This window comes from Eublepharis macularius, chromosome 7 (genome assembly GCF_028583425.1).
Source record: "Eublepharis macularius isolate TG4126 chromosome 7, MPM_Emac_v1.0, whole genome shotgun sequence".
Taxonomy (NCBI): Eukaryota; Metazoa; Chordata; class Lepidosauria; order Squamata; family Eublepharidae; genus Eublepharis; species Eublepharis macularius.
This window is the reverse complement of record NC_072796.1, coordinates 130,002,319-130,029,934: the sequence shown is the minus strand read 5'-3', so window position 1 is coordinate 130,029,934 and position 27,616 is coordinate 130,002,319. Positions and strand designations below refer to the sequence as shown.

At 44.3% G+C, this 27,616-nt stretch overlaps 1 protein-coding gene across 2 annotated transcripts in view; it reads right to left on the bottom strand.

The window, feature by feature from the left end:
* Nucleotides 1–27,616, bottom strand: part of EFR3A (EFR3 homolog A) — a 98,499-nt gene that overhangs the window by 3,708 nt on the left and 67,175 nt on the right. The window contains exons 12-22 of one of the 2 annotated variants that reach the window (XM_054985562.1): nucleotides 22,546–22,597; nucleotides 20,983–21,155; nucleotides 19,577–19,652; nucleotides 16,222–16,383; nucleotides 15,137–15,268; nucleotides 14,509–14,576; nucleotides 12,770–12,897; nucleotides 8,143–8,231; nucleotides 6,355–6,403; nucleotides 5,565–5,668; nucleotides 4,705–4,754 (exon numbers count right to left, since the gene is read on the bottom strand). In XM_054985562.1, coding sequence (XP_054841537.1) covers nucleotides 4,705–4,754; nucleotides 5,565–5,668; nucleotides 6,355–6,403; nucleotides 8,143–8,231; nucleotides 12,770–12,897; nucleotides 14,509–14,576; nucleotides 15,137–15,268; nucleotides 16,222–16,383; nucleotides 19,577–19,652; nucleotides 20,983–21,155; nucleotides 22,546–22,597 — 1,083 coding nt within the window. Of the gene's footprint in view, nucleotides 1–4,704; nucleotides 4,755–5,564; nucleotides 5,669–6,354; nucleotides 6,404–8,125; nucleotides 8,232–12,769; nucleotides 12,898–14,508; nucleotides 14,577–15,136; nucleotides 15,269–16,221; nucleotides 16,384–19,576; nucleotides 19,653–20,982; nucleotides 21,156–22,545; nucleotides 22,598–27,616 lie in introns of both variants that reach the window. The other variant, XM_054985563.1, reaches the window with a different exon arrangement.

The following is a 27,616-nucleotide window of genomic DNA, read 5'->3' as shown; positions in this document are numbered from 1 at the left end:
CGGAAGAAAAGACAGGGAGACTCAGGTAAGGTAAACTCACAAACTCAATTTTATAACCATACTGAACAATATCAGAAACCCAAACATCGGAACCGATGGACAGCCACTCCCTCCAGTAAGCATGTAGCCTGAACCCAAACATAGGCTCAGGTCCCTGTAATTGTCAGAATTGCTTCTGGGCGTGGGGGGCGTCCTTAGCCTGTTGATGCTGAGAACCAGGCTTGGGACGGTGACCTTGTCTGCGCCTGGAAAAGGATTGTTGAGGGCTCTGGTAACTCCTCTGAGACTGATACGAATACCCCTGATAAGGCTGGTACCGATATGATCTGCCCCGCTGAGAAGATCTGAAGTAAGGTCTGGCGGGATGCTGAGGAGCCTGGTGCAGAACACCATAGGACCGTGCTGTGAGACGATCCGTTCTCTTTTTCGACAGGTATTCATCTGTCTTCTCAGAAAAAAGGAGTGTCCCTTCAAAAGGTAAGTCCTCTACTTTGTTCCTCGTCTCAGGCGGGAGAGCAGTCGTGCGGAGCCACGCAAATCGCCGCAAAACCACTGCAGAGAGCAAGGAACGTGCAGACGTATCGGACAAACTCCTGCTCGTATTAATCTGGTGCCTCGAGAGGCGGGTGGCCTCCTCCTGGATGACACGCAGGAGGGTCCGCTGGTCTTCAGGGAGTTTGGGAAGGAAAGCAGCCACTTTCTTCCACAGGAAGAGCTGGTAAGCCGACATCATAGCCGCATAGTTAGCCACTTTGATGGCAAAAGCAGCAGAGGTGTACAATTTCCTCCCTAGAGTATCAATCTTTCTACTGTCCTTGTCAGTAGGAGCCGACATGGAACCTTGTTTGCCCCTTGCCTGCATCTCCTCAGTGACTAAGGAGGAAGGAGGTGGATGGACAGCCAAGAACGGATGGTTTTCGTCCTTTGTACGATAAAGGCCTTCCACTTTTCGGTTAGTGGCGGGGATAGAAGCAGGCTTAGCATTGAGCTTCTTCCACAACTCAACAAAACCATCGATCAGCGGAAAGGCTACGGAAGGAGTGGAACCCGAGTAGATATGCTGGTAGATCTTATCAGTAAATTTCGACTCCGTAGAGGTCGTTTCCAAATCCAGTGCTTTAGCCATTCGCTGAAGCAATTCATTATAGGCTCTGAAGTCGTCCGTCGGCGAAGGTTCTTCCGCTGGGCCAAGTTCAGCATCAGGCGAATCCGAAGGAGGGGACTCATAACCCCTTGGTCGGTTCCGATGGTAATCAACCTCAGAAAGGTGCGGTGTTCCATGCGAGTCGCCATAGGATCGGATCCGAAAGGAAGGAGACATCGAGTCCCCTCGAAAAGAGCGGTCCGATCGGAGCGGACTATCCCCCCTGTAGTATGAGGCCGCCCGGCCCTCACTGCTGTATCGCTCCCTCGATCGGCTCCGAGTCGGGTACGGGCTGTATCTACGGCCCGATCCACTTCGATAACTCCGACCCGATCTGATGGACCCGGATTCATGGGAGGTCGATCGCGGGCGTCCCGTAGGGGTCGGGGGTTTCTCTACCGGAACCGGGTCCTCTTGGGAAGAGGTCAAGACAGGAACCGGGTCGGGATCCTTGCGCCTCTTTTCCGGTGGGTCGGAACCGAGCGCACCCGAAGGGGCCGGTAGCGGAGAGGAAAGTAACTGCTCCAGAACCGCCTTGTCCCTTTTGGAAGAATGTTTTCTCTTCTTCTTCTTCTGCTTGTCAGAGTCGGACGGAGCGGATGGTTCTCCCGTTGTCTCCGAAGCGACTGCACCCTGAGACGGTGGAGGCGTCGGTCGTGACACCGAAGGCGTCCGGCTCCGAGACGCAGCTCGATCCAAGGCGGGTGCAGCAGATGAAGTCGAGGGCGGTCGGCTCCGAGGGAGCTTCGGAACCGATGGTGCTGGTTCCGACGCGCTCCGAACCGAGGAGGACGAGCGATCTCTCGGTCTCGACTCCGAATGACTCGGGGAAGGTAAGGCGCGAGGGGTCCTCGAGCTCACGGTTTCGGCCGGCCGAGGAGTGGATCCGGGCGCAGCAGATGGAGGTGCCTTCGCCGGAGGGTCCACAACAGACATGGCACGTTGCCACAGCGAGGCGTGCAAACGGTCCGCCCTCTCCGCCCTGGCCTTCGAAGTAAAGGCACGGCAATGTTTACAGGCCTGGGTATTATGGGTTTCCCCGAGGCAATAAAGGCAATTAGAATGGCCGTCTGACCTGGTCATCTTTCGATTACAGGAGACGCATCGTTTGAACAAAGCAGTATCCGACATCGCGAACGAGTAGAAGAGCTAAAAACCTCATCTATCGGCGGCGAAAAGGAAACTGAGGGTATGTGTGGGGCGCTCCGCCTTCTATAGTCCATTTAGGCGGGAAAATGGCCGCGCATGCGCGGTGGAAGGCGAGAGCGCCCCCTGGTGGCTTTGAGCTATAAAAATCTCCGGTATCGGCAGGCCTGCGCGTGCGCAGTCCCATGTGGGACTGCACAGGAAGACCGTGGATGAACATCAAAAGTATCCATAAGGTGCAACAGTCCATAATAAGAGCCAAGTTAAACAGACACTAGGCGTCCCCGTAATATACCAAATTACACTATTCAAAGTATATGCATCCAATATAATTACTACCAATCATGTAAAGCGCAAGTGCTATACAATAGGAATTTTACAAATTCATCTATGCCATGTATATAATCCCCATCAGAGCTCATTTAAAGGAATAATGCACAATGGCCACACTATCAGTTCCTATAACAATAAATGCTAACAACTTCTGTACAAATTCATTGATAATAATCCATAAATATCATGATGAGTAGAAACACATTCAAGATCTCTAAATAGTCATTTAACATTTTCCATAAATAGTCATACATAAATAGAGTAATACTAAAGGGTATGTGAATGCTAAATTCATTTCATAACAATACAGCGGAAAGTAGAGACAGTATTCCAAATAGAGATGGTCGGGGTAAATATTAATCTTCTCCTGTGGCACTGTTCTGTAGATGTCCCAATATATATTCACCAAATCTATTTCATGCTTTGCACAGATCCACATTAGGTGTGACTTGAATTGCCTTCCAATATAGCTGCCACAGGGGACCCCTGCCACCACAGATGTTGAACTGGGTGTGTCCAAAAGATCCCAAAATTCCCAACAGGGCGCTAGCTACTCTCCTGTTTCATCATTGCTTCCTCAGGGGAAATCATTACTTTCTGCGACACAAATTACAGTCTGCTAAAATAAACCAATTCAACTGTGTATTAAGATACCCCAATAAAATTCTTAATTGTACAGCACTTGCACTTTACAGGATTGGTAGTAATCATATTGGATGTGTAATTTGGTACATAGTAATCATTATGGGGACACCTAGTGTCTGTTTGACTTGGCTCTTGCCCGTCATTGCCCTTTTTGTTTTCCATAATAAGGGCCAAACAAGTCAGCCCACACCAAAATAGCCCAGAATCAAATCAAACATGGTATCTCGCATTTAAAACCGTGACTGAAAGGCCTGAAGAACTAAGGCAGCCCGGCATGTTGTATGTAGTTCTGTGATTCTTCTTCAAGGTTCTTTACAAACAACAACAAGAACCATGGATTGTATCTTTGGGGGGGGGGGGGCGTTGATTTAAAGTGCAGGTGGAAACGGGCTTTTTAAGTCTTTCCTTCTGTGCTATTTTCCCACTGAAATATATCCCCTGCTTTCATCTCTGCTGGGGGGAAAATAGGAACAGTGCTATTATTTTCTCCAGTGGAAGTGAAACCATGGGGGGGGGGGTCAATGGGAAAATGGCAAATAGAATACTCCCCCCCTCCCCCTATTGGACCAGCCCATTAAAAGCACAACTCCCACAGCAGCACTACCTCCTTAAAAAAAGTGTGGAAACAATCACCATGAGACACCAGTTTATCACAACAGTATTTTAATATAGTGCAGTCAATATTCAAAGGCCTTAAAATACATTAAGGCTCCCAAGCCCCCCTCTGGAAGCAGCAACAGGAGAAAATTTAAAAGGAAGAATAAGACCTCATTTATGTACAGGAAGTTCTTACCACAGAGTTCTAGCAATTCCTAGAAATACCCAGAAGTGAAAAAAGGTAGCTCTAGGAAATGCTGTATGGTAAAGCCAGAAGTTCTTACCATACTTTCAGGAAGCTCTAGGCATGCAATTTTAGGGATAAAATTTAAAAAAGAACCAAAGTAAAATGTATCTATTGATACACAGTATAGTTATCCCCTTTAATACTCCTGTACACTGCAGTATACATTAAAATGGTGTAATGGTTAGAGTCCCAGGCTATGATCTGAGAGACCCACGTTCAAATCCTCGCTCTGCTACAGAACTTTGCTTAGTGACCTTGGGACAATCACAGATTTACCTACCTCATAAAGTTGTTGTGAGGATAAAACGGAGGAGAGAAGAACAATATAAACTGCTTTGGGTCCCCAATAGGGAGAAAGGCAGGGTATAAATGAAGTGAATAAATAAATACATAATTGTGAGCAAACAGGTCTACTTGGATTTTACTTCTGGTTTTAATGGGACTTGCTTCCTAGTGAGGAAGCATGAAATGGCAGCCAAAATTAGCGCCATCTTTTTTTAAAGTGACAAGTAAGTTAATCCTGTAGGAAACCCACAACAGCTTACTAAGCTGTGCATCTCTTTCAGTAACCATTTTGTCCTCAAAGTCTTACCGAACAGTGCGCTCCAGTATCTGTGTCAGCCGGTCATGAAGCAGGTTCGCCTGCAGAAAGGAAAAATGAAAAATTTCAGGGAGATGCTGGATAACCGAACGGTAGCCCTTCCGGGCCATCTAAGCCTGGACAACAGTGTGTTTGTTCTACTGCCTCTGTCTTCCAGTATGACAATATGTTTTGATGAGCTAATCTCTGATCACAATGCTGTGACAGCAAGACTTTTGCGCTCCAAATTATCCTTGGAAAATGGTGGGAGTGTCTATGCATGGGAAATAGGGCATAAGCAACCTCTGCAGAACATCTGAGCTTAATGATTCTGTTTGAGTTTGGCACTGTTAAAACCAGGGCTCATTTTGAGGGGGAACGTGCTGGAACGCAGTTCCGGCAGTTCCCCAAAGGGGCCACATGTCAGGTGGCCCCACCCACCTGACTCTCAGCCATTTTGGGCCCAGTTCAGCCTGGATTGGGGCTGAAACGGCCGGGATCGGGCCTCTGATGGGTGGTGGATCACTCTCCTACTCAGCAGCAGCCTGATCCTGACCATTTTGGGCCCCTTTTCGGCCATTTTCAGCCCCTTTGGGGCCCAATTTTGGCCCTGAATGGCCAGGATAGGGTCCAAAACAGCCAAGATAAGTGATGTCAGGGGGTGTGGCATACGCAAATCAGTTATGCTAATGACACACTTCTGGTGATGTCAAGGGGCGTGGCATATGCTAATGAGTTATGCTAATAAGTTATGCTAATGAGTTCCTCCCGCTCTTTTTCTATGAAATGACCCCTGGTTAACACTAATAAGTTTTACACTTGATAAGTGTAAAACTTATTAGTGGATTACAGATCACAGTCCAGGTACTCACTTTAGTTTCACACTGTGCAGCTATTTCTTCAAAAGGAGCCTTCTGGAATTTTTCAATCACGAGCCGCCGCTTTTCCTTCTCTTGTTCCTCAAGCCCATTGCTGTCTATTGAAAGATATATTTTTTTAAAAACATGAACGTCACATAATAAAAGTAACACAGACACCAAAATCAAGATGAAAAAGAGTAACAGCAGCCATTTCCTCCCTCACTGAAGCAGCAAGGACTAGGAAAACCACAGAAGTGAAGTAATTTACCCCTGCGTGGGACCATACTATCGATATTTGGAAACGTAGATATGAATGCAGAAATGAAGTGCTTTACCACTGAAGTTAAAACAAGAGAGAATACTGTTATTGATGGCTAGTGGGGTGTAGCGGTTAGAGTGTTTTACCACGAAATGGGAGACCTGGGTTCAATACCCACACACCTACAAAGCTCCCTGGTTGATCTTGGACAACTCATGCTCTCTCTCAATCAGTGTAACTTACCTCACAAGGTTGTTGTGAGGACAGAATGGGAGAACTGTGTACACCAGTATAATTCTGTGATGAGAGTTTTATTTTTGGACAGAGAATTTTCAGCCCCCTCACTGCTCAAGCTAAAATTCCCAGGAGTCTTTGTGGAAAGCCATGAAAGTTAAACAGGAATCAAACCAACGTGGCCTCTCCCTCAATTGCTTCTGGACTTGCCTTTAGTAAACAAAGCCAGCCCACCCTTTCTATCTAGTCCATTTTTTCTCTTATGCATTGTAAGCCGTTTCATGGCTAGGGAAGGACAATCAATCTTACCGATTGCCTTCTTCAGTGTTTCAAAGGTGATCTCTTCAGTACTGTTCACCTAAAAAACATAATAATGATGAAGGGCTTGAAGCAATCAGAGTCAAAGCCAGCCGCAATTCCTTTCAAGGGGCTCGCTTACACATGCCTCCTGAAAAGAATCCACTGAACCAATTGTGGTGAATAACTGTTGCTTTTTAAAAAACAAACCAACATCCATCAATGCAATAGATTTTCAAATTTAGGTCACGTTCCAGCCCCCATTGCTTTTTTCTCCATGGGGAAGATTGGTCTGTTGACGGCCATGAACTCTGAAATGCCCACTTCCTCAGAGTTCTCTATACATGAGACATCTTACATGAGGACGCTCAAGTGAAGGGAGACGCCATGTTAGCCGGGAAGCGTTGTTTAGTCACAGTTCACTTCTTCAGATATCTGGAGAACACCCTACCACAAAGTGAGCTGTGACTCACGAAAGCAAATACTCTGCCACAAATTCTGTTAGTCTTACAGGTGCTACTGGACTCTTGCTCTTTTCTACTTATACGTGATCGTGTGTGAATTTTAAAAGGCTGTCACTTAGGGGAGGAAAGGGATCTGTTCCTGTTGGCAACAGAGGATAGGACTCGAAACAATGGGTTTAAACTACAGGAGGGAAGGTTCTGGCTGGACATTAGGAAAATCTTCTTCACTTTAAGAGTAATTCAGCAGTGGAATCGGCTGTCAAGGGATGTGGTGGGTGCCCCCTCACTGGCAGTCTTCAAGGAGTGGCTGGACAAATCCTTGTCAGCAGGGGTCATTTTGTAGAAAAAGAGCTGCAGGAAGTCATTCGCATTAATCATTAGCATATGCCACACCCCTTGATTGGGCCAAAATGGCGGGGATTTGGCTGCTGCCAGACGTTTTGGCCCCAATGCAGGCCGAAATGGGCCCAAAATGACCATTTTGGGCATGTTTTGGCCTGGATCAGGCTCAACACGGCCCAGATCGGGTTGGTGCTGGGCAGGGGAGGGGTCCCCTGCCAGGCACTGACCCAATCCTGGTGGTTTTGGCCCTGACCCCGGCCAAAAATGGCCATTTGGGGCCCGTTTGGGCTTGGATTGGAGCCAAAACAGCTGTGACTAGGTTGGTGCCAGGTGGGGGAGGCTTCCCTCACCCGGCACCAACCCATTCCTGGCTGTTTCTGCCCTGATCCCAGCAGAAATGGGCCCAAAATGAGTCGGTGCCCGGCACTGACCCGATCCGGGCCGTTTCGGCCCCAATCGAGGCCTAAACGGCCCCAAATGTCCAAAAGTCAGGTGGGTGGGGCCACTGACTGTTGGGGGAACTGCCGGAATGGCATTCCGGTGCGTTCCCCCTGGAAATGAGCCCTGCTTGTCAGTGATGCTTTAGGCTGTTCCTGCATTGGGCTGGGGGGGTGGACTAGATGGTCTGTAAGAGCCCGTCCAACTCTGATTGTTTGATTCATCCCTACAGCATACACAGGTCCTGCAGTAAACATGCAGGCTGTTATCCTATCACTCTGCTCAGCCAGATTTGAAGGCTTCCTTCACAGGTTTAAGAGCGCTCCTCCAGTAGAAGTAGCTGGGAGATCCTCTTCTATCAGAGAAAGGCTTCAAATTTGCCTTAACAGAGTGGCTGGATACAAACCACAGCATTCTTCAGCAGCTATGTTGATGTGGAAAAAAACCCCAGCAGACTGAAAAAGAAAAAAAGCAAAAAAAGCAAAAAGACAGAAGACAGAAGACTGAAAAGCTGGACTTTTTGCATTGTTTTCATAAACGGAGAAGTTATGTATACCTTTTCTTGAAGATTGCAGCCAGGCAGAATGTCTACCTGGATGGATAAAGTGTCCACCAGACTCTTCCTCCGGGACAGCCTGTCCTCATCTGTACAACAAGAATAACAACATCATGTCACGTCTGTGTTCATCAAAACAGAACTTAGCCCAGTCAGATTTCAGGTTTGAGCTCTTGTTCAAGCCCTGTTGTATCAGAGGTATGTGCCACATTTGGGACTGTAAACATCAATTTCTAGAAACAAAACTTCAAAGGTTTTGTCCCCCGGGACCCCTGAGGGGAAGGGTTACAACTTGCTACACATTTGGTGCTACTGAATTTGGCCCATTTACCTAAGTTCCATAAACTTTAATGGGCCTCTGTGACAACTGACCCAACTCCTAGCTGTACAGCCCCACCCTCAATTTGCATAACCTATCACAGTTGTGTTTTGCTTTTTACTCCGCAGTACAGTCTGATGCTAGAAAGGGACAAATGTGACGTCAGGAAGTGGCTAGTATCCAGCAGGAGGACATTTCAGATGCGATCAAAGGTGAAGCCAAAGGTATCACCTACACAAAACTCAGTCCTTGGGTCAGGTCCCACTTTGCTACAAGGACTGTCAGTCAGACGCATGCTTGAGAGCTCCCCCCTGGGAATTCAATTCCTAGGTGCATGGGGCCTGATTCAGATCAGGGCCGAGAAGCTTCAGCTTTCTTTCACTGGTTTCCTGACCCAAAATGGCCCCAGGAGAGCTCCATATATCCTGTTTGAGAAGTCTTCTTGTACCCCATCAGTACAAGTGGAACCCCAAGAGGGCAAATGCTCCCCGAATGAATCCTTTTCTCTTTGCACACTTCAGTTCTGATCTGAATTGGGCTGTGGAATTAAGTTGGCAAAGCGGAACTCACAAGTACATATGGATTGCATGGACCTAGAGAGAGATGGCCGGTCAGTCAGACCCCAAGAATGACTTCCTTACAGCACCAAGTGGACTGTGAGCTGAACTTATATCTGAAACTGGGTTAGGGACTGACAATCCTGTGTAGATTCTTAACGCCCTATGGCGAAATAGTATCAGTCCTTAGTAGAGATGAGCATGAACTGAAATATGAACCAAAATTCGTCACGAATCGGGACCGGGTCGGTTTGCAAACTGGTGGTTTGTCAGAGCGCATTTTCCACAAACCGTGACGAACTTTAGTCTGGGTTTGTTTGGTTTGTTTTTGGTTCATTACTGCAGACAGCCTGGAGCCATCCAATCTGTTTCCTAGGCAATGGAGGGGGAGAGACTTCCACTGACCTTGGGAACGCCCTGGGAACACCCCTGGAAGTGACGTTTTCACAAACTAAATGAACTGGTTTGTGAACCGGGCAAAGTTCGTGGCGGTTTGTTTTTTTCAGTTCGTGCCCATCTCTAGTCCTGAGTACTGCCTAACACTCTGTCAGCATTAAATAAATGTCCAGAAGCTGTAGGAACTGTAGCAAGACTTCAAAGCAAAGAGTAAGAACAGGCTGAAGACAGAACAAAGAATACAGCTACAGTAGTGGACACAGGAGCTTAGCAGGAAATGCAAGGCAAATGACACAACATTTCCTATCTATGAACCTACAGTTTATCAGGCTGCCTACGGATCCTACCCACAACAGGGGAAAGCAAGAACAAGGAGAAGCTGTCATGGCTCAAAATTTACCTTTCGACTTGCGCCTGCGTTTATGAGGCTTTTTGCCAGATGGAAATAGAGCTAAATTTCAAGAGGTACCAAAGGATGGAAAGAAAGAAGAATGCTTTATGCAGATGAAACGTCATGTATACCTGCCTGCATATCTGCCATTAATGCACTTTGCATTTTGTGCTGATCATAAATGTTTGCTAAGGTGTATTCTGTACGCTGTATTAATAAACTGAGTGTGTAAACTGCTAACATGAAATGTACTTAGCCAGTGGGGGTTGTCTGTTATCTGTTGAAGGTATTTACTTTCACTTCTACAGTAAGTGTCCTTGGATGAAAGCTGCCGGCAGCAATGTATCTTTTCTCAGAGACTGAGATGATTTCATTCTGTACTGTGTCTAGCCTAAACTAACCAGTTCCCATGTAACTCTTTGGGGGTTTTGCGCCAGAATGTTAACGTATCCAAAGGGCGGGAAGTTTCCCTATAACTAACCCTATCCCTTTTTGAATAATCACTTCTGCCAATGCATTTGTATAGACCACTTGGACTGTATAGATCTCTAATCAGAACTTTTTTTCTGGGAAAAGAGGTGGTGGAACTCAGGACCGCACAATGACGTCATTTTGGGTCAGCTGGAACAAGGGGGGAGTTTTTAAAGTTTAAATCACCCTCGGCAAAAATGGTCACATGGCCGGTGGCCCCGCCCCCTGATCTCCAGACAGAGGGGAGTTGAGATTGTCCTCCGCGCCACTGGCGCAGAGGGCAATCTCAACTCCCCTCTGTCTGGAGACCAGGGGGCAGGGCCACCGGCCATGTGACCATTTTTAAGAGGTGCCGGAACTCCGTTCCACTGCATTCCCGCTGAAAAAAGCCCTGTCTCTAATAAAAGTTACTTCAACCAATGCACCTGAGTGCTGCTGTGAGGAACTTGGGGATTTACCTGCCAAGGACTGACATGAATCATCTATAAATTAGAAAACTGGGGGGCTAGTTGAAAAGATTTTGACCAGTATCCCAGGAACTGCATGTCCTCAAAGGCTCTGGAAATGTGTTTCTTATATATATGACTGCTCCTTTGCCACGCATCTTGCCCTTGAAGGACATGTTTTAAAGGAATTTGAGAGAGAGAGCCAGTCTGATGAAAAATTTTTAAGCACCCACCATGCATGTGTCAAAAACACTCTGGTTTCTTCCTGGCCTTTGGGATTCACCAGATGCGAACGCATTTCAACGGGGTTGATCAAGGCAAACCGATGCAACCGACGGGGTTTGCAGTAGCTGATACACAAACTTATAGGTAAGTAGAATATTCATATGCAAGAACTTTTTCACATTATGTGTCTCAAACTGCTTTATATGGAAGATCAGTGTTGCCTAATCTATCTGGCTGGTAGCTGCTCTACAAGGCCTCGAGATCAGTCTCAGCATCAGTCACCTGCGCTCCTATTAATTGGATAAGCCAGGATTTGTCCCCCAAAACAGGTTCTTCTGCTGAGATATGCCTGCCCAACATGTTCTGTATTCAGGAAGCAAGACTGCCAACCCACCCCAACCCAGTACTAGCCATGTGGGCCTGGCAGTCACCACAACATCTAAAAACTGAGACGTGTGGCTGTCACCCAACAGTCAGGACATCCTATAGTTTTGCAACTGATTTTAAACTCATATTTTATTTTGTGAGCCACCTTGAGCTTGTTTTACATGGAAAGATGGCATAAAAAGAAAAGGACCCACAACAATAAATCCAAAGCGCTAGATGAAATGTGTGTGCGTGTGTGTGAGTGGGGGGAGGGAATCCCAATGTTTCCGAACTTTTAAACCGTAAAATAGAAAGACAGAGGAAAGAAGTTCTAGCTTCATCTTCTCCCAGAGAGGAGGAAGGACAATCAGGGTCCAAGGGACAAAAGACCTACTTGAGGGCCAAGGTCTCCTTGGGAGAAAAGTCTGACTCAGAAGTAGGCACAGAGTAGCAGGAAGTCAGTGGGTCCAGGGGCGGGGGAGGAGGATAGAAAGGGCCCAATGGAAGAAGGTATTGGGGGAGGAGTTTGTTGGGGCCAGTTAGGAAAAGGAAAGGAGGGTAGCCACCCTGGCTTAAGCTATCTACAGTCAATAAGGCCAATTCCTGTGAACCAGGTAGGTGGTCTTCCTGGCCAAGAGGCCACAACTACCACTGGCCCAGACCTGGGTGGCCTAGCTACTGCAGGTGTTAACCCTGCTGGGAGACTAGGCGGCCCGAGCTAGGAGTTACAAGTCCAACTGAAGGACCTGAGCAGGGGAAGCAGGACTAAGAATCTGGGTGAAAGCAGGCGGTGATAATAAGGGATAAACCAGCCAGGCAGCAGGGTGACAGATAACCTCGGGCACTGGTAACTGGAACTGAGCTAAGCAACATAAAGGGCTACCTCAGCATCTCTTGAGTGTTGAGTCATCTTTGACAATTGTGGGTACATCATGGTACCTCCCTGGCAGAATGTGGCTCCCGGGTCTGGGGGCATCACAGTAGGGAATGTGACTTTCCCTCCAAATATAAATACCATCTGCAGCAACACAGGCATGCCGCCTCAGTAGGGTTGCCAGCCTCCAGGTGGTAGCTGGAGATCTCTCAGAATAACTGATCTCCAGGCCCTAGAAATCACATCCTCTGGAGAAAATGGCTGCTTTGAGGGGGGAGCGTATAGCATTATATCCTACTGAGGTCCCTCCCCTTCCCAAGCTCCTCTTTCCCCAGCCACCCCCCCCCCCAAATCTCCAGGTAGTTCCCAACCAGAGTTGGCAACCCTATGCCTCAGTGACAACTTAGGCCTGAAATAGTTTAACAACATGGCATGGTAACGGATGAGCAAGATATGAAGAGAATTAGCTCCATCTACCTCTCAGAAGATGTTCCTGCAGGCACATTATTCAATTTATTTCAGCAGCAGATTCCTTAAAGAGGTCCAGCGGCTGAATAAAGATGAGAAGGGTCAAATATTCACCTGTCACAAGGGGCACATACGGCACTGAGAGTCTCTCCACACAGTAGCCACTGCCACCCAGTGATTCAGCCATCTGGTTGGTCAGGAAAAACAAGTTTGTTTCTTCTTTCTCCAAGGACTTTGGGAGGCTGAAAGACATATTTATCCATTATTAATTAATTAGCAATGAATAATTCCTGATCAGTGTATAAATAAGTAAATCCTACCATATGCATCATACGAGCCCGCTTGTGGGGAGGGCGGGCTAGAAATAGAATTATTGTTGTTGTTGTTTTATTATTAATATCAATATTGATGATGATGATGATGATGATGATAATAATGATAATACACTGATACCTGGATGATACTTAGGTTTCTTGTGGAAACTTGTATCAGCTCAGCAAGGCCAATCAATGATAACATGTGATCTTGTGTGAAATTTGAATAATAATAAATGTACCAGATAGATAGATAGATAGATAGATAGATAGATAGATAGATAGATAGATAGATAGATAGATAGATAGATAGATAGATAGATAGATAGATAGATAGATAGATAGATAGATAGAGATTTTTTTAAAGGTTCTTTTTTGTTTCCCAGCTTGGAGAGCCAGTTTGGTGTAGTGGTTAAGAGCGTGGGACTCTAATCTGGAGAACTGGGTTTAATTCCCCACTCCTTCACTTGAAGCCAGCTGGGTGACCTTCGGTCCGTCACAGCTTCTAGCTCTCTCAGCCCCACCCACCTCACAGGGTGATTGTCATGAGGATAATAATAATAAACTTGTAAACCACTCTGAGTGGGTGTAAAGTTGTCCTAAAGAGCGGTATATAAATTGAATGTTATTATTATTATTATTATCTACTAAAAGTTAAATAACAGTCTAAAATAGAATGAGCACATTGTTCTTTAGAGTTCAATCAGCTCTGTTATTTATGTCCTATGTACGTATATATGGGTGTGTGTGTGCTTGAAGTTTACATTGAGTTGGATCAGATGAATCACGAGGAATTAGTGGCAAGATTTTTCCTTCCTCCCAAGGTCCTGAAGAAGGTCATGATGCCCTCAGGAACAGAGTGGGAAATGGCACAGGGGGACTATAGCCAGAAGGAGGAATTGGCAGAAATGTCCCCTCACCCTTGGGCGAGCTCCTGCTCCATTCTCTGAAGACCTTCTAGACCTCACTAAAACATCCAGTCGGTAGTAGCGACGAGCAGGTGTACAAAGGGTAGGTTATATAATCAACACGAGCTTATGACCTGCACTTACTGGGAATTCCTCGTTCATGGGAAATAATTGCAATCCTCAATTGCCATCACGAATGGGGTTCGACGGGTTACCTGCACCTGTCAGTGTAGGGTAGACACACGCTAAGACAGCCAGTGTAGCGCACATGCAGCCCTAGTCGAAGGGCATCAAAGAGCATCACAGGGCTATTTCGTCACATGCCCTTTTACTGCTCAATAACAGATAGAACGGGTGACTTCTGTTAATTCTACCTTGAACTGCAGTTTCTGAAGTGTGCCCAACTTGGTTCCGAAGGGTCCATCAACCTTCAGGAGCAGCTTGTGGGTGCAGGGGTGAGGGAAGGGGAACAGATCTGTTCTGTGAACTCTTTTGGATTATGGGTCCCTGGATCCAAACCATTTGATTTGCATGTCAAGCAAATCTGTTATCCAAACATCACTTGTCTGTTTATGAGCACACGCTAGCAGGAAGGAAATGCTTAACATACTCATTTAAAGAAATTGCATACCTGCACTTTTCTCTGAAAATGGTTTCTGGTAAAAAATATGGTGCTTCTACATTTCTGGTTTCAATGACCTACAGAGCAAACAGAAAAACACATGACGGTGTTCTTGATTTGTGTCCTGTGTCAGAATTCTCCATTGATTCACAAATGTACAAATATGCAGTCAAGGGCGACTTTCTCTTACCTTTGATTCATGATCAGAAGGGCTGAGCAAATTTCCCCAATAGCATCCCTATAATGGCCCAGAATTTCTCTTTGCACTGCATTTCACTTATCCCAGTGTAACTAGAACGTCTAAAATACATTCTAGAATTGCAGCTTTTGGTTTGTTCTGCTCATTTGCATTACTGAAGCACACATGGGCATTAAAAAAACACTGAAAAGTCCAACCTGAAAAATTCAAGACTTACCATTCTGCTCAGATTCAGTGATTACACAAACCTACTCCAGACTCCATGGCAATTTAGGAAGTGCAAAGCTGTTTATGATTTCCCCCCAAATTATCTCCCTTCCAAAACTTTGGTCACTGCAACCCACGCACGCACCCTGAAAATTAGCTTTGGAGTTTGCAAAGCTAATACAGTGGCAGGACTGCCCTTGCTCATGCAAGATGCTGAAGAGGCCGCAGTACCTTACTAACATGCTGGCAGAAAGCAGGAACGGCGATCATTTGGCTCAGGAAGTTGAGGTACGCAGCGACCACCGCCATAACACTACAACGATGGAACATTGGCAAGTTGTCTTCATTAAGGATCGCAACATCCTTCAATGAAAAATAAAAAGACCACCAAGTCATTTGTTTAAGATCCTCCTGACACTCATCATTGCTCAGCAAATGCACAGATTTATGAAGGGCTTGCAAGATATGGAAGTTTAGCTTCCAAATGTTTCCTGCTAGGGCATGGACAAGGCTAAGTTTTCAACCTTTTTACCAATGGAAAGAAGCTCTGAAGGATCAGTGTTCAATACTTGTAGCAAGTACTCTTGCCAGATACCAGGTCACCCCCTGGAATGTGGTAAGTGGTACCAAGTAGGCCTTAGAAACTTGAAGAAGGAACGAAGGACCCATGTGTGGACTTCCTTGGTGGGTCACCCATCCAAGAACTAAGCAGTGTTCATTCTGCTTAGCTTCCCAGATCTGACGAGATTGGGCTAGCATGGGCCATCCTGTTCAGGGCATGTGCCAAGCTTAGATCCTCTCAGTTTTGTTTTGAGTGATTCTCTTCATGCACCAAACGTAGATTTTCTTCAATAAAGCCCCATGCTTTCTCCATGGTGGCATTGGTATTATGAAATGAGCTATCGCAGGTGGTAACAGAAAGATGCAGGACTGAGACATTTTGCAGGGCACTTCTAGACTAGCACCATTTGCTTTTTAGTGGCGGATCGTTGTGCATTGGCAGGATAATCCTGATGTTTTTAGCTTACATAGTTTTATAGTTCTATTTCAAAAGTGGGTTTTAACTGTGATTTGATATAAGCCACCTTGACTGAACAAAGCAGGGAAAACTTTTTATTTAAAAAATGAAAAAATAAAATAAAATAAAGGCAAGGTCCTCAAGATGCAAAATTATGCACCAGGTATTGAAACCGGAGCATGGGCAGTAAACTTTTGGATGCGGGTCATGCACACAGTTCTAGCAAACTGATGGCCAGAGAAAGTTTGCAGCAAGGATTCTATTCACAAACTCATCTAGACGACCTTCTAAACTTTACCTGCAATGCTATGGCCACTCTGATGAGGTCAATTACTACGTCTTCATTGGCTAATTCAATGGTAATGAGGGCCAGAGTCGTGTACAGAAGTTCAAAGTTCTTTTGGACATTGTCTTCCTCTTTGCAGCCTAGGTAGACATGTCTGTACAGTTGCTGTCCATGCTAAAAAGAGCAGAAAGCAGATGTATCTCAAAGTTATGGACCATTTTAAAATAGAAGACAAGTAGATTTACACTGAAGCAGGTTACTGGAACCACTGGGGAACGAATAGGAAATATTTTTATTGTTGGAGGTGGTGGAGAGTGCCCTCAAGTCATAGCTGACATATGGCGACCCCTGGTGGAGTTTTCATGGTAAGAGACTAACAGAGGTGGTTTGCCCTTGCCTGCCTCTGCAATTCTGGTCTTTGTTGGAGGTCTCCCATCCGATTACTAACCAAGGCCGACCCTGCTTAGCTTCTGAGATCTGACAAGGTCATGCTTACCTGGGCTATCCTGGTTAGGGCATTTTAACCATTACAGAGACTATATTTTACGAAAGGTATAAAATACATTCTGTCTTTTAAAATCGGGAGTCAAACAGCACTTTCAAGACTAACAAAATCTATTTCGCCACAAACTTTTGTAAGTCACAGTTCACCTCATCAGATGAATGAAATGTACATCTACAATAGATAAAAGGCTAAATAAAATTATTCCAGCATAAGCGTTCATGAGTTAGAAGTCACCTCATCAAATGTATGAACTGCACAGCAAATATATTTATAGTGAAGTTTACAATCTCCCCGCTCCTGCCTTTCTACTGTTTGTATCATTAGGTGTAAATATATATCTGCTACGGAGATACACTTCATGCATCTGCTGAGGTGAGCTCTGTCTCTTGAAAGCTTATTGTAGAATTATCATCTCTTTTTTTCTATTATTATTTTTATTAACAACAACAATAATAGTTTTTAAGGTGCCACTAGATTCCTGGTTTTTTTTACTGCTACAGACTGCGACCCATCTGGAATTAACGTAAATAGTTTGTGTTTTAATTCTGCTGGTTATTGTGGGATATTTGAATATTTGTTACTGTGGTTAAAAAAAATGCAGGCCCCCAAAAACAAGAAGAAGGGGGGCTGGTTGGAACTGCAGTTTTTAGTCAGAGTGCTGAGGGAAAGTGGTTCAGCGTAGTTCAGTCAGTCAGTCTATGCGGAAGCCTGAGTCAGTCTGTGGCCGTGTCCATCCGGCTTACCTGAACCTGGAATGCTGCGCAGCATGCCGAAAAAAACGCGGAAGATCGTGTTTTCTCTCGCGAGTTTTGCGCAATGTTGTGCAACATCGTGCAAAACTCGTGAGAGAAAACATGATCTTCTGCATTTTTTTCGGCATGCTGCGCAGTGTTCCGGTTTCAGGTAAGCCGTGTGGGAACGGCCTGTGTCTGTGTGGGTGAGAAGAGAGAGTTATTCTGTGGGTGAAATGCCACAGGAAGAAGTCTGTATGTTTACTTCATGGATGGAATTGGCTTACATAACAAGAGAACTTCTGGGAACTCAGAAAACTCCAAGTTCTTCTCTTTCGGGGATATTTTATTTAATTTTTTTAAAATTTAATTCAATTTATATTCCGCCCTCCCCGCAACAGCAGGCTCAGGTTGGATTACATACAATATAATACATTTAATGAAATGTTTTAAATGTTTTAATGTTGTTATCCACCCTGAGCCTGCTTGCGGGGAGGGCGGAATATAAATACGACAAAATAATAAATAAATAAATAAATACATTAAACTATATATACTTTAAAATACAGATAAAACCACATAAATATTTAAAACAGTATAGCAGCACTTCTCAAGAAAATCCACCACCTAATCATCTCTACAAATGTTTAACAGACGGCTGGGTGGTAGATATATTTGGTAGGGAGGGCACATTTTCCTCTATTTGGCTTGCAGGGAGGCCTTAGCCAGAGGCAACCATATGCCTAGCGGAACAGCTCCGTTTTGCAGGCCCAGCAGAAAGATAAAAAATCTGGCTGGGCCATAATCTCTTTAGACAGAGCGTTCCACCAGATTGGAGCCAGGACTGAGAAGGCCCTGGCTCTGGTCAACGCTAGGCGGGCCTCCCTGGGGCCAGGGGTCATTAACAGCTGTTTATCGCTGGATTGAAGCATCCTCCGGGGCTCATATAGGGAGAGGCAGACCCGCAGATACACTGGTCCCAGTCTGCATAGGGCTTTATAGGTTAATACCAAAACCTTGAATCTGATTCGGTACTCCATTTTTAGCCTATTGGCAACTGTGAGGAAAATTAGTCATTGTGACTGAGTCTGTGTATAGACAATTGAAGATTTGTACCTATTTTGAAAACATTATGCTTATGATTTATTTTGAATCTAATACATTTATGAATTACTCTGAAACCATTATGGATATGCACTTATAAAGAAACTCTATTTCTGGTTAAGTAAAACATTTTCCACCTAGAATAAAGTCTCCCTTTTTTACCTCAGAGCCACCTCAAAATGGTGACTATTTTGTCATTTTACCATTTATATCCAAGCCTTCCTGTAAGTCAGAGAGAACTTTTGAGGGCAGTGGAAATCTAAGGGAACACTAAGGAAATCACGGAGGCAGCGATATATAGGTCACATAAAGGGGGCAAAATGCCGCATGACCCTTCTTTTGTCTTTCATTACAATTAACCTCAGCGTACTTCTGCTGTTTTTAAAACTATTACCTGACACCAACTACTTCAAGGTATTTGAAGAACAGGACAGCAGCAAAGCAGGGTTGTGAATTGCAGCCTAAAATCCAAATGCTGAAAATACCCCTGGCATGTGTCCCAAAGCAATTCTGCATCCTCACAAAGAGCTTTCGGGGAGGGAGAGCAGCAGCCTTTCCTGCTGCATTATATGCCATTCTGAAGGGTCCCCTGATCATCCAGAACTTAAAGACTAGTAGAAAAAAAAGGCCAGAAAAGTCTTGGTGTGTGAGCCACCGAGATCTTGGCACAGGTATTTAAAGAAACTAAGGGAAAGTGTTAGGATCGTTAATAATAATAATAACAACATTTGATTTAGATACCACCCTTCAGGACAACTTAATGCCCACTCACAGCGGTTAAAAGGTACGTTATTATTATCCCCACAACAAAACACCCTGTGAGGTGAGTGGAGCTGAGAGAGCTCCAGAGAGCTGTGACTAGCCCACGGTCACCCAGCTGGCTTGAAGTGGAGGAATGGGGAATCAAACTCAGCTCTCCAGATTAGAGTCACGTGCTCTTAACCACTACACCAAACTGGCTCTCAGTTTGGTTGCCCCTAATATCCCACTTAACATTTCTACACATGCCTATACATAGTGCTATTACCTTTTTCATGAAGCTCACATCCTGCCTTGAAATTTTGTCTCGCTTTATCTTCAGATCCGAAACATCAGGTATTATTCTGGGCAAAAACAAAACGGTCTGTTAATTTATTTTAAAAAACCCTCAACTTTAATAACGATAATTTGTAAACCAGCAACTTCACAGGAGTGGGAAGCACACTGTGAAATGCGCATAATCTATTCAGGCATTCTGGAAGCGATTTCCATTTTAATTACACCCACGTTGAACAATGACAGCAGAAAATTTCTATTTTAAACAGAGGGAATTGTAGGTAATTACAACTCGGTACAAGAATATTCATTTGATGTTATGCACAAAACTGTTTTGGACAAAACAAAAATATAATTACAAGCTTAATTAAACCAGGAGCAATTTGAAGGAGTTGCTTAGCATTAAGGGCAAGGCAGCTGGAAGATGAAATCTTCCAGCACTTTTGGCTGTTACCTTCTTGTAATTTTACTCATTTCCTTGACCCAATAAAATGTAGCAAACTACGGAAAAGTTATTAGGAATTACTTTTTTAAAAAAAATAGTTTATTAAACTGCTTTACTTTATTCATTTTTTCCAGTACATTTTTCCTTATGCAAGGTCAGTTGTTCATCTTTACTATTTAAACTCATTCTATAGCTCTGAAGCAAAAACCCACAGCATCTAATTCTCAAATAGAAGCAAAAGAGAAAGATCAGTGTCGCAGACCCTACAACAGCATTGGAGCTTAGCAAGAAACAGACAGAAATAATTGGCAGTTATTTGACAGACACACAGAAAATTAATTCACGCTGTGCCCATCTGGGCCATAATGTTAGCCAAGTCAGAGAGGTCTCAAATATGCATCTATTTTAGCCTGCACCTAGAGATCAACGCCCGACTCCCCTAAAGTCAGCCTTTTATTTCTTTCTTTCCTTACCCAAGAGAGAGAAGATGAGAAAGGCAAAAGGGAAGCAGGAAGATGTCAAAACCCACAATATGATGGGCTGAGGCTCCTACTTGGGCATTCTATAGGTAATTTCCTCTTTGCCTCCTAGAAGGGGAGGTGAAACTGACAAAGCCTTTGGGAGGCAAAGAGGAAATTAGCAAACCCTCTGAGGAGGGATCTTTGCTGACTCTGTGGAGAGGGGAAATTGACAAAGCCTTCCGATCTCTTTTAAAACTCAGTTTCCCAGCTAACATTGTGACTCCCTTCACATGCTCCTCCTTGTGTAATTCATCTCTTGTAGCTTGGCTCTGAAATTCTAGTCTGACACTCAACCCAACACTGGCTCTCTATTACATCTGTAACATTTACTGTCAACTGTTTTAGAGACTCCTGTGATATGAAGATTTGAAGTGAAATGGCTATTGTATTAGGAAGAGGTCATCTGAAGCGCCATTAAACTTAGTAGTTAACCTGATCCCACGCAGCTTTGCTCTGTTGTCGTGCCGATCAATAAGGTTATGTAGGATTTCTAGGACGAGTTGGCGTAGTTCAGAGTCATCCATGAGCGAAGGAGACAGCAAAGGATCCAGAAAAGGAGCAGGGAGAGCGGCAGAAATGGTCTTAGCACTGTATCCAGTAGTCACCTGGTGGGCATCAAAAAAAGGTCTACAGCAACAACAGAAACCTTTCAGCCGCATCCTGCAACCAAGCACCCTACTACAGATGCACAGAAACAAATCAACAGTTCTCTGAAATAGCGCAAGTGCTAATCCAGCCGTATAAACAGTTCTGGAGGAGTTACTGGCCTCTGGCAATGGTTACAAGCCCAGCTAACAAAGACACAAGTTTTGTTATGGGAACCCCCCACTGCTGCAGGACAAGCGAGGGGGGAGAAGGATGTCCATCCTTATATGTAACTGTCTGAAAGCAACAGTGGGGGCAGAAAGTGGTGTAGTCAGCAACCTTGCAAATTCCATGGTTGCTGATTGGCTAGCAGCCCCAGGAAGGGTGTGAGCTGGTGACATCAGCAGGCACAGCTAGCCAATCAGCAGCTGTACGCTTTCCCAGCATTAAGAGGGTAACCTGCCTCTGTTACAACCTCCTGATGGTTATTGGTAAGCACATAATTTAATCCAACACGCCTGATGGCCCCAAAGGCAGAAGTGGGTGGTTCCTGCCAGAAAGTCATTCCCTGAATGTTTGATGCAGAGCCATAGAACAACAACAACAACATTCGATTTATATACTGCCCTTCAGGATGACTTAACACCCACTCAGAGCAGTTTACAAAGTATGTTATTATTATCCCCACAACAAAACACCCTGTGAGGTGAGTGGGGCTGAGAGAGCTCCAGAGAGCCCTGACTAGCCCAAGGTTACCCATCTGGCTTCAACTGGAGGAGTGGATAGTGGGGAATAGGAGTACAGATAGTGGGGAATCAAATCTGGCTCTCCAGATTAGATTTCTGCCACTCTTAACCACTACATAAAACTGGCTTTCAGTTATTAAAGAAGCAACAATTTTCTAATGTGCTGCAGCTTCCTTACTGTATTGCCCTGCAGCGGATTCTTACTTCAAAGATTAGGGAACCAACTATTTTTGAGCTACATTTAGACCAACAGATAGAGGTAACAGCCCTTGGCTGGCAATCCCAGGAAGAGTTTGGAAGGGGGGAGGAGAGACTTCTTGGAAGTCACTTGCTATTTTGAAACAGGAAGTAACATCATGATACTCTAGCAGTTTCAAAAATCTCTATGGATTTACCAGAGAGATTTTGTTTGAAATTCCTAGAAAATCATGGAGTCCCTTCCTGTTCTCAAACAGGAAGTGACTTCCCTGTTCTGCTTTCTCCTCTCATTTTCCTGCTACTGCTCCACTAAGGATGGGGGACAGGCAGCATCACTGGAAACTGACCAATGGAGAATGCAACTTTTGCTTAAACTGTAACACATTTCCTGTTCTATCTGTTAAATGAAAATGCACTCCTCCCTCAGGAAAATCTCCATGTGTTTCTTCCATACTATAATCCTTACCATAAGTAATGATCTCAGCAGCATAATCTGGAACCGCCTGGTTCCCAAATCTCTAAAAACAAGAAATTACAAAAGTTGAACGGTTATTTCTCACAATTTTTAAAAAAGGTACACACATGGAGGTCAATGCAAAATTATATCATTTCTGGCATACTGACAATGCAAGGATAATGAAGACTCAGAACAGATAGCAAGTGTGGGCCAGAGCATAAAATGTTGCAGCTATGGGAACAGGGTGGGGTGGATAGAGGCTGTTGCAGTGAGGGGGGTGAGGCTTACACCTCTTTTCTGCCCCATTTTCCTGATTTAAATGCCCCCTCCCTCCAAGCTGCTATTTGACCCATCAGAACAGACATACAGATAAATGTCTTTCCGTTTTCCCCAACAGAACAAGTAGGAGCTGGGGTGCGGGCAATTTTGTTCAGGAAAATGGCATCTGGGGGCTGGTCACTTGTTGAGGCTCGATGGACCACCGATCTAATCCGGCAAGGCTCTTCTTATGTTCCTACAGAAGAGTTAATGCTCCTTTCCCTCATCCATCTTCTCCCCTTTTTCATATGTCATCTCCTTATTTCATCTCTTTCTACACCTGCTTTTAAGGTGTGGGGGGGAGAACATATGAGCAAGCCAGTAACGGCTCCTCCATGTCTTGTCTAGTTTGGCCTTCACTGAGGTGATAAACGGCGTTTCAGTTACGCTTTGACTAAAGGGGAAGGATCCTAAAATGGAATGCTTTGCATGAGGGGGGAAAAATCCTCAGACCCACATACAGAAAAACAGCATGAAAAGGAGAAAAGGTTAAACTAGAATCCCCCCCCCCCCATACCTAGTTTTCTATGTGGAGGGTTTTTTGTGGAAATGTCCTTGACACTGTATAGAAATGTACTTCAATAGCAGCAGCAGTAGTAGGTTTAATTGTATATGACCAAAGGCCGTCAGAGTTAAGAACAGTAAAAATAGAAATTTATCATACAAGCATAAAATACAGTTATTAAAATAACAAAAATAAAATACTTTTAAAATAGAACCTTAATAAATACCAGATAGGAAAAAAGTTAGTTTTCTGAGGAAACAATCTTGGCCCTAATCTAAATGTACTTGATATACTGTATGGAAATGTACTTGATATACTGATTGTACTAAGCTCATACTGTGTAATCCGCCTTGAGTCTCAGTGAGAAAGGCGGACTATAAATGACGTAATTTTTTTAAAAAAATGGAGGACTATTCAGCCATCCAAGCCCTGCTCCTGGTGTTTGATGCGGTGTAGTACAAACACGGGTTTACCACCTTGGTGATATCTAGGCCTAAAAAAAGTGCAACTGGATTTTGGCTAAAGTAAAATTCAAGAAGAATACTGAGGGAAGTAAAAAGAATGGCAGTGAATGGAAGTTAAAAGAATGACTCACAAATTTTCTTGGGGGGGATTTTTAATGAGGCAAACTGTATCCATTCAAGCCAAAAATCCCTGAGGAACGGTGCATTAATAATAGAGCAGTTCGCAGAACGGTTCTGATGATGAGCAAAAGAAGGATTGCACTGCTTCTTACTCGCACCGAAATTAAAGAAATCTGGGTAATAACTTATTTGCTACTCAGCACTCTTATGAAAGACCTTCTGCAAACCTCCTACAGGGCAATTTTAGGTCTTTCAAGATGTTTTCTTGGGGTGTCCAACATGCCAGTGCAGAAGGTTAAAGTTCCTGAAGGATCCACTGAACTTGCACAATCCAAAGGTACTACAAGAATCAGCAATGGACGACCAGGTCAAAACAAGCGTCCATCACAGACAACTGTGTGCTGTTTGCTTAAAACCCATCTCTTGCTTTTTCATTTGCTCAATAGAGTAAAACAATGATATATAATATTCTATTTTCAGAAATCTATTAAGACTAGGCTAGTGGGACTATTGGAAAATCTGCCTAGTAGATAGGTACACGGGCACAGATGGTTTAAAAGAGATTAGACAGATTTATGAAGGATAAGTCCTTCGATGGCTACTAGCCATGTTACTAAAGGGAACTTCTGCATTCAGAGGCAGCGCCAGGAAGCAACATCATCATCATCATCAATAACAACAACAACATTCGATTTATATACTGCCCTTCAAGGCAACTTAACACCCACTCAGAATGGTTTACAAAGTGTGTTATTATTATCCCCACAACAATCACCCTGTGAGGTGGGTGGGGCTGAAAGAGCTCCGAGAAGCTGTGACTAGCCCAAGGTCACCCAGCTGGCTTCAAGCGAAGGAGTGGGGAATCAAAACTGGTTCTCCAGATTAGAGTCCCGGCACTCTTAACCACTACACCAAACTGAGGAGACCTCGGACTCGATGCCCAGTTTTTAGCCCTCTGGAGTATGCGACAATATGCTAGACTAGATGGACCACCGGTCCGATCCAGCTGGGCTCATCTTATGTTCTTATCCTACCTTTCCTCCAAGGAGGTGAGGGCTACACAGACAGTTTTCCCTTCCTCCGTTTTATCTTCAAAACCACCCTTGTATTGCAGGGTATGCTTAGAGAGAAGTGACAGGTCCGAGCCCAACCACTCAGCATCTTGGAGGAGCAGAGATTTGATGCTTCAAGATACCAGGAATCAAGATCCCTTCTTAATACTGATAGCTATCAGTCTTTTCCTAAAGTGGTTAACATTATACATGTCATAGCAATTGTAACAGCATCCTTGGATGGAAGGCTAATACTATTGGCTTGTATTTTGGAGGACAGCTGAGGCAGACTGACAGTGGACGGTTTTCCTAAGGTTACCCCAATGAGAATTCATGTCTGAAATGAGGTTCCAATCTGGGCACTTCTAGGGCTAACTCTGTTTTACCCACAATCAGATGTATGCAGGGTGAGCTACTTTCACTCATTTAATGCATGTAGGTCTCTGGACAGGTGGCATATGAATTTTCTAATAGATAAATGACAGCTATTGATAGGAGGGAAGGAGGCATGGTATAGCCCGATCTCGTCAGATCTCAGAAGCTAAGCAGGGTCAGTACTTAAATGGGCGATGACCAAGGAAGACTCTGCAGAGGAAGGCAATAGTAAACCACCTTTGCTTCTCATTTGCCTTGAAAGCCCCAGCAGGGGTCGCCATCAGTCAGTTGTGAGTGACTTGGTGGCACTTTACACACACACAGGTATTGACAGAGTTGAGGCTTTGAATCCATTTCAATCCACTCTTTAAATATTTAAACTCTGAAACAAAGACTTTTAGTTTTGTTCTATTCATTTATTTAGTCTGCCACATTCATTCAACTCAAGCACACACAACAGCATAAAGGCAACCTCTGTGGGATCAGATAGCCCAGTATTCTGTTTCTAGCAAGGGACAGTTTTTCCTACAAAGCAGGATATAGCTTTATATCCTAAGCTGGGAGGGGCTGTGGCTCAGTGGAAAAGCATCCACTTGGCATACAATAGATCCAAGTTCAATTCTTGGCATCTCCAGTTAAAAAGCTCTAGTGCTAGATCTAGTACTAGTGGGTACTAGATGAAATCAAGCCTGAATTATCCCTAGAAGCTAAAACGACAAAACTGAGGCTATTGTACTTTGGGCACATCACGAGAAGACAAGATTCTCTGGAAAAGTCAATAATGCTAGGAAAAGTAGAAGGCAGTAGGAAAAGAGGAAGACCTAAAACTAGATGGCTGGACTCAATAAATGAAGCCACATCCTCCAGTTTGCAAGGTCTGAGTAAGTCTGTTAATGATAAGACGTTTTGGAGGTCTTTCATTCATAGGGTCACCATAGGTTGGAGGCGACTTGACGGTACATAACAACAATAACAGTAGATGTTGTGAAAGACTGAGACCCTGGAGAGCTGCTGCCAGTCTGAGTAGACAATACAAACCTCGATGGATCAATGGTCTGATTCAGTATAAGGCAGCTTCATGTGCGTTCATATGAAAGCAACAGCTGTTTCCCGCTGTCACCAACATCTGCTATTTAGAGATATGCTTCACCTGAACATGGAGGTTTCATTTTGCTACTCTGGTATACACATCAAAGAATGTAAATGAAATGATAAATATTCACGACTGGGTGAGCATGCACAATTATATCTGAAAAAAAAAGTCTCAAGTTTGTCCCATTCCACTGGCATCAGAGGAAAGTAAGATCTTTTAAAATATCACTATTGATCTTTTGCATTTATCAGAGTCTAGCAATCTCTCCCCTCCGTCCGCATCCGGCGCTGTGTCTTGCCGGCTTCATTTTACACCCTTAGGACAAAATTAATCTGAATTAATTCACTGCAATTTTTTCAGCTCTGGCTCTGAAACTCAATTAGCACAGAACAATTCTGAATTATTCAGCTGTTTCATAAGAAGCGCCCACATAGGCATAACCCCACCGAGGAAGAGATCTCTTTCCAAAACCCACAGAATCGATGGAGCCTTAAAGTGAACAGATTTCTGCAAAGCCGAACGGAGAGCTATTTTTACAAACAGCCAAAGCACTTTCTAGGCAACTGCGGAAGGGTTTGTTGGGCCTGTTCTGTGGATGGATGGTTCCCTCATGAATTACTGTGGAGGCAGATCGATTTGTTAACGGATCGTGAGGCTTAACACAAGAGAAAAACTGGACTAGAAGGGCCTAATGAATCATCAGTCATAAATAATATTATTTTTAAGAATGGTATTCTACCCTGCCATCAAAACGAGGCATTCTTTTTCTAGAATTGAAATGCCCCCAATGAATACATTTGACATGTTTCCTAACAAAGGAATTGCAAATGTTAGATGCGCTGGTGAAATGTAAAATGTTGTGGATGGAAATAACGGTAAAACAGAGAGGACAGTTCAGACGGAGTGACCTCTTCTTCATCCAGAAGGTCACAGGTTCAATCCTTGGAATCTCCAGTTCAAAGGATAACAACAACAACAACAACAAAAACAACAACGTTCGATTTATATATTGCCCTTCAGGACAACTTAATGACCACTCAGAGTGGTTTACAAAGTATGTCATTATTATCCCCACAACAAAACACCCTGTGAGGTGGGTGGGGCTGAGAGAGCTCTGAGAGAGCTGCGACTCACCCAAGGTCACCCAGCTGGC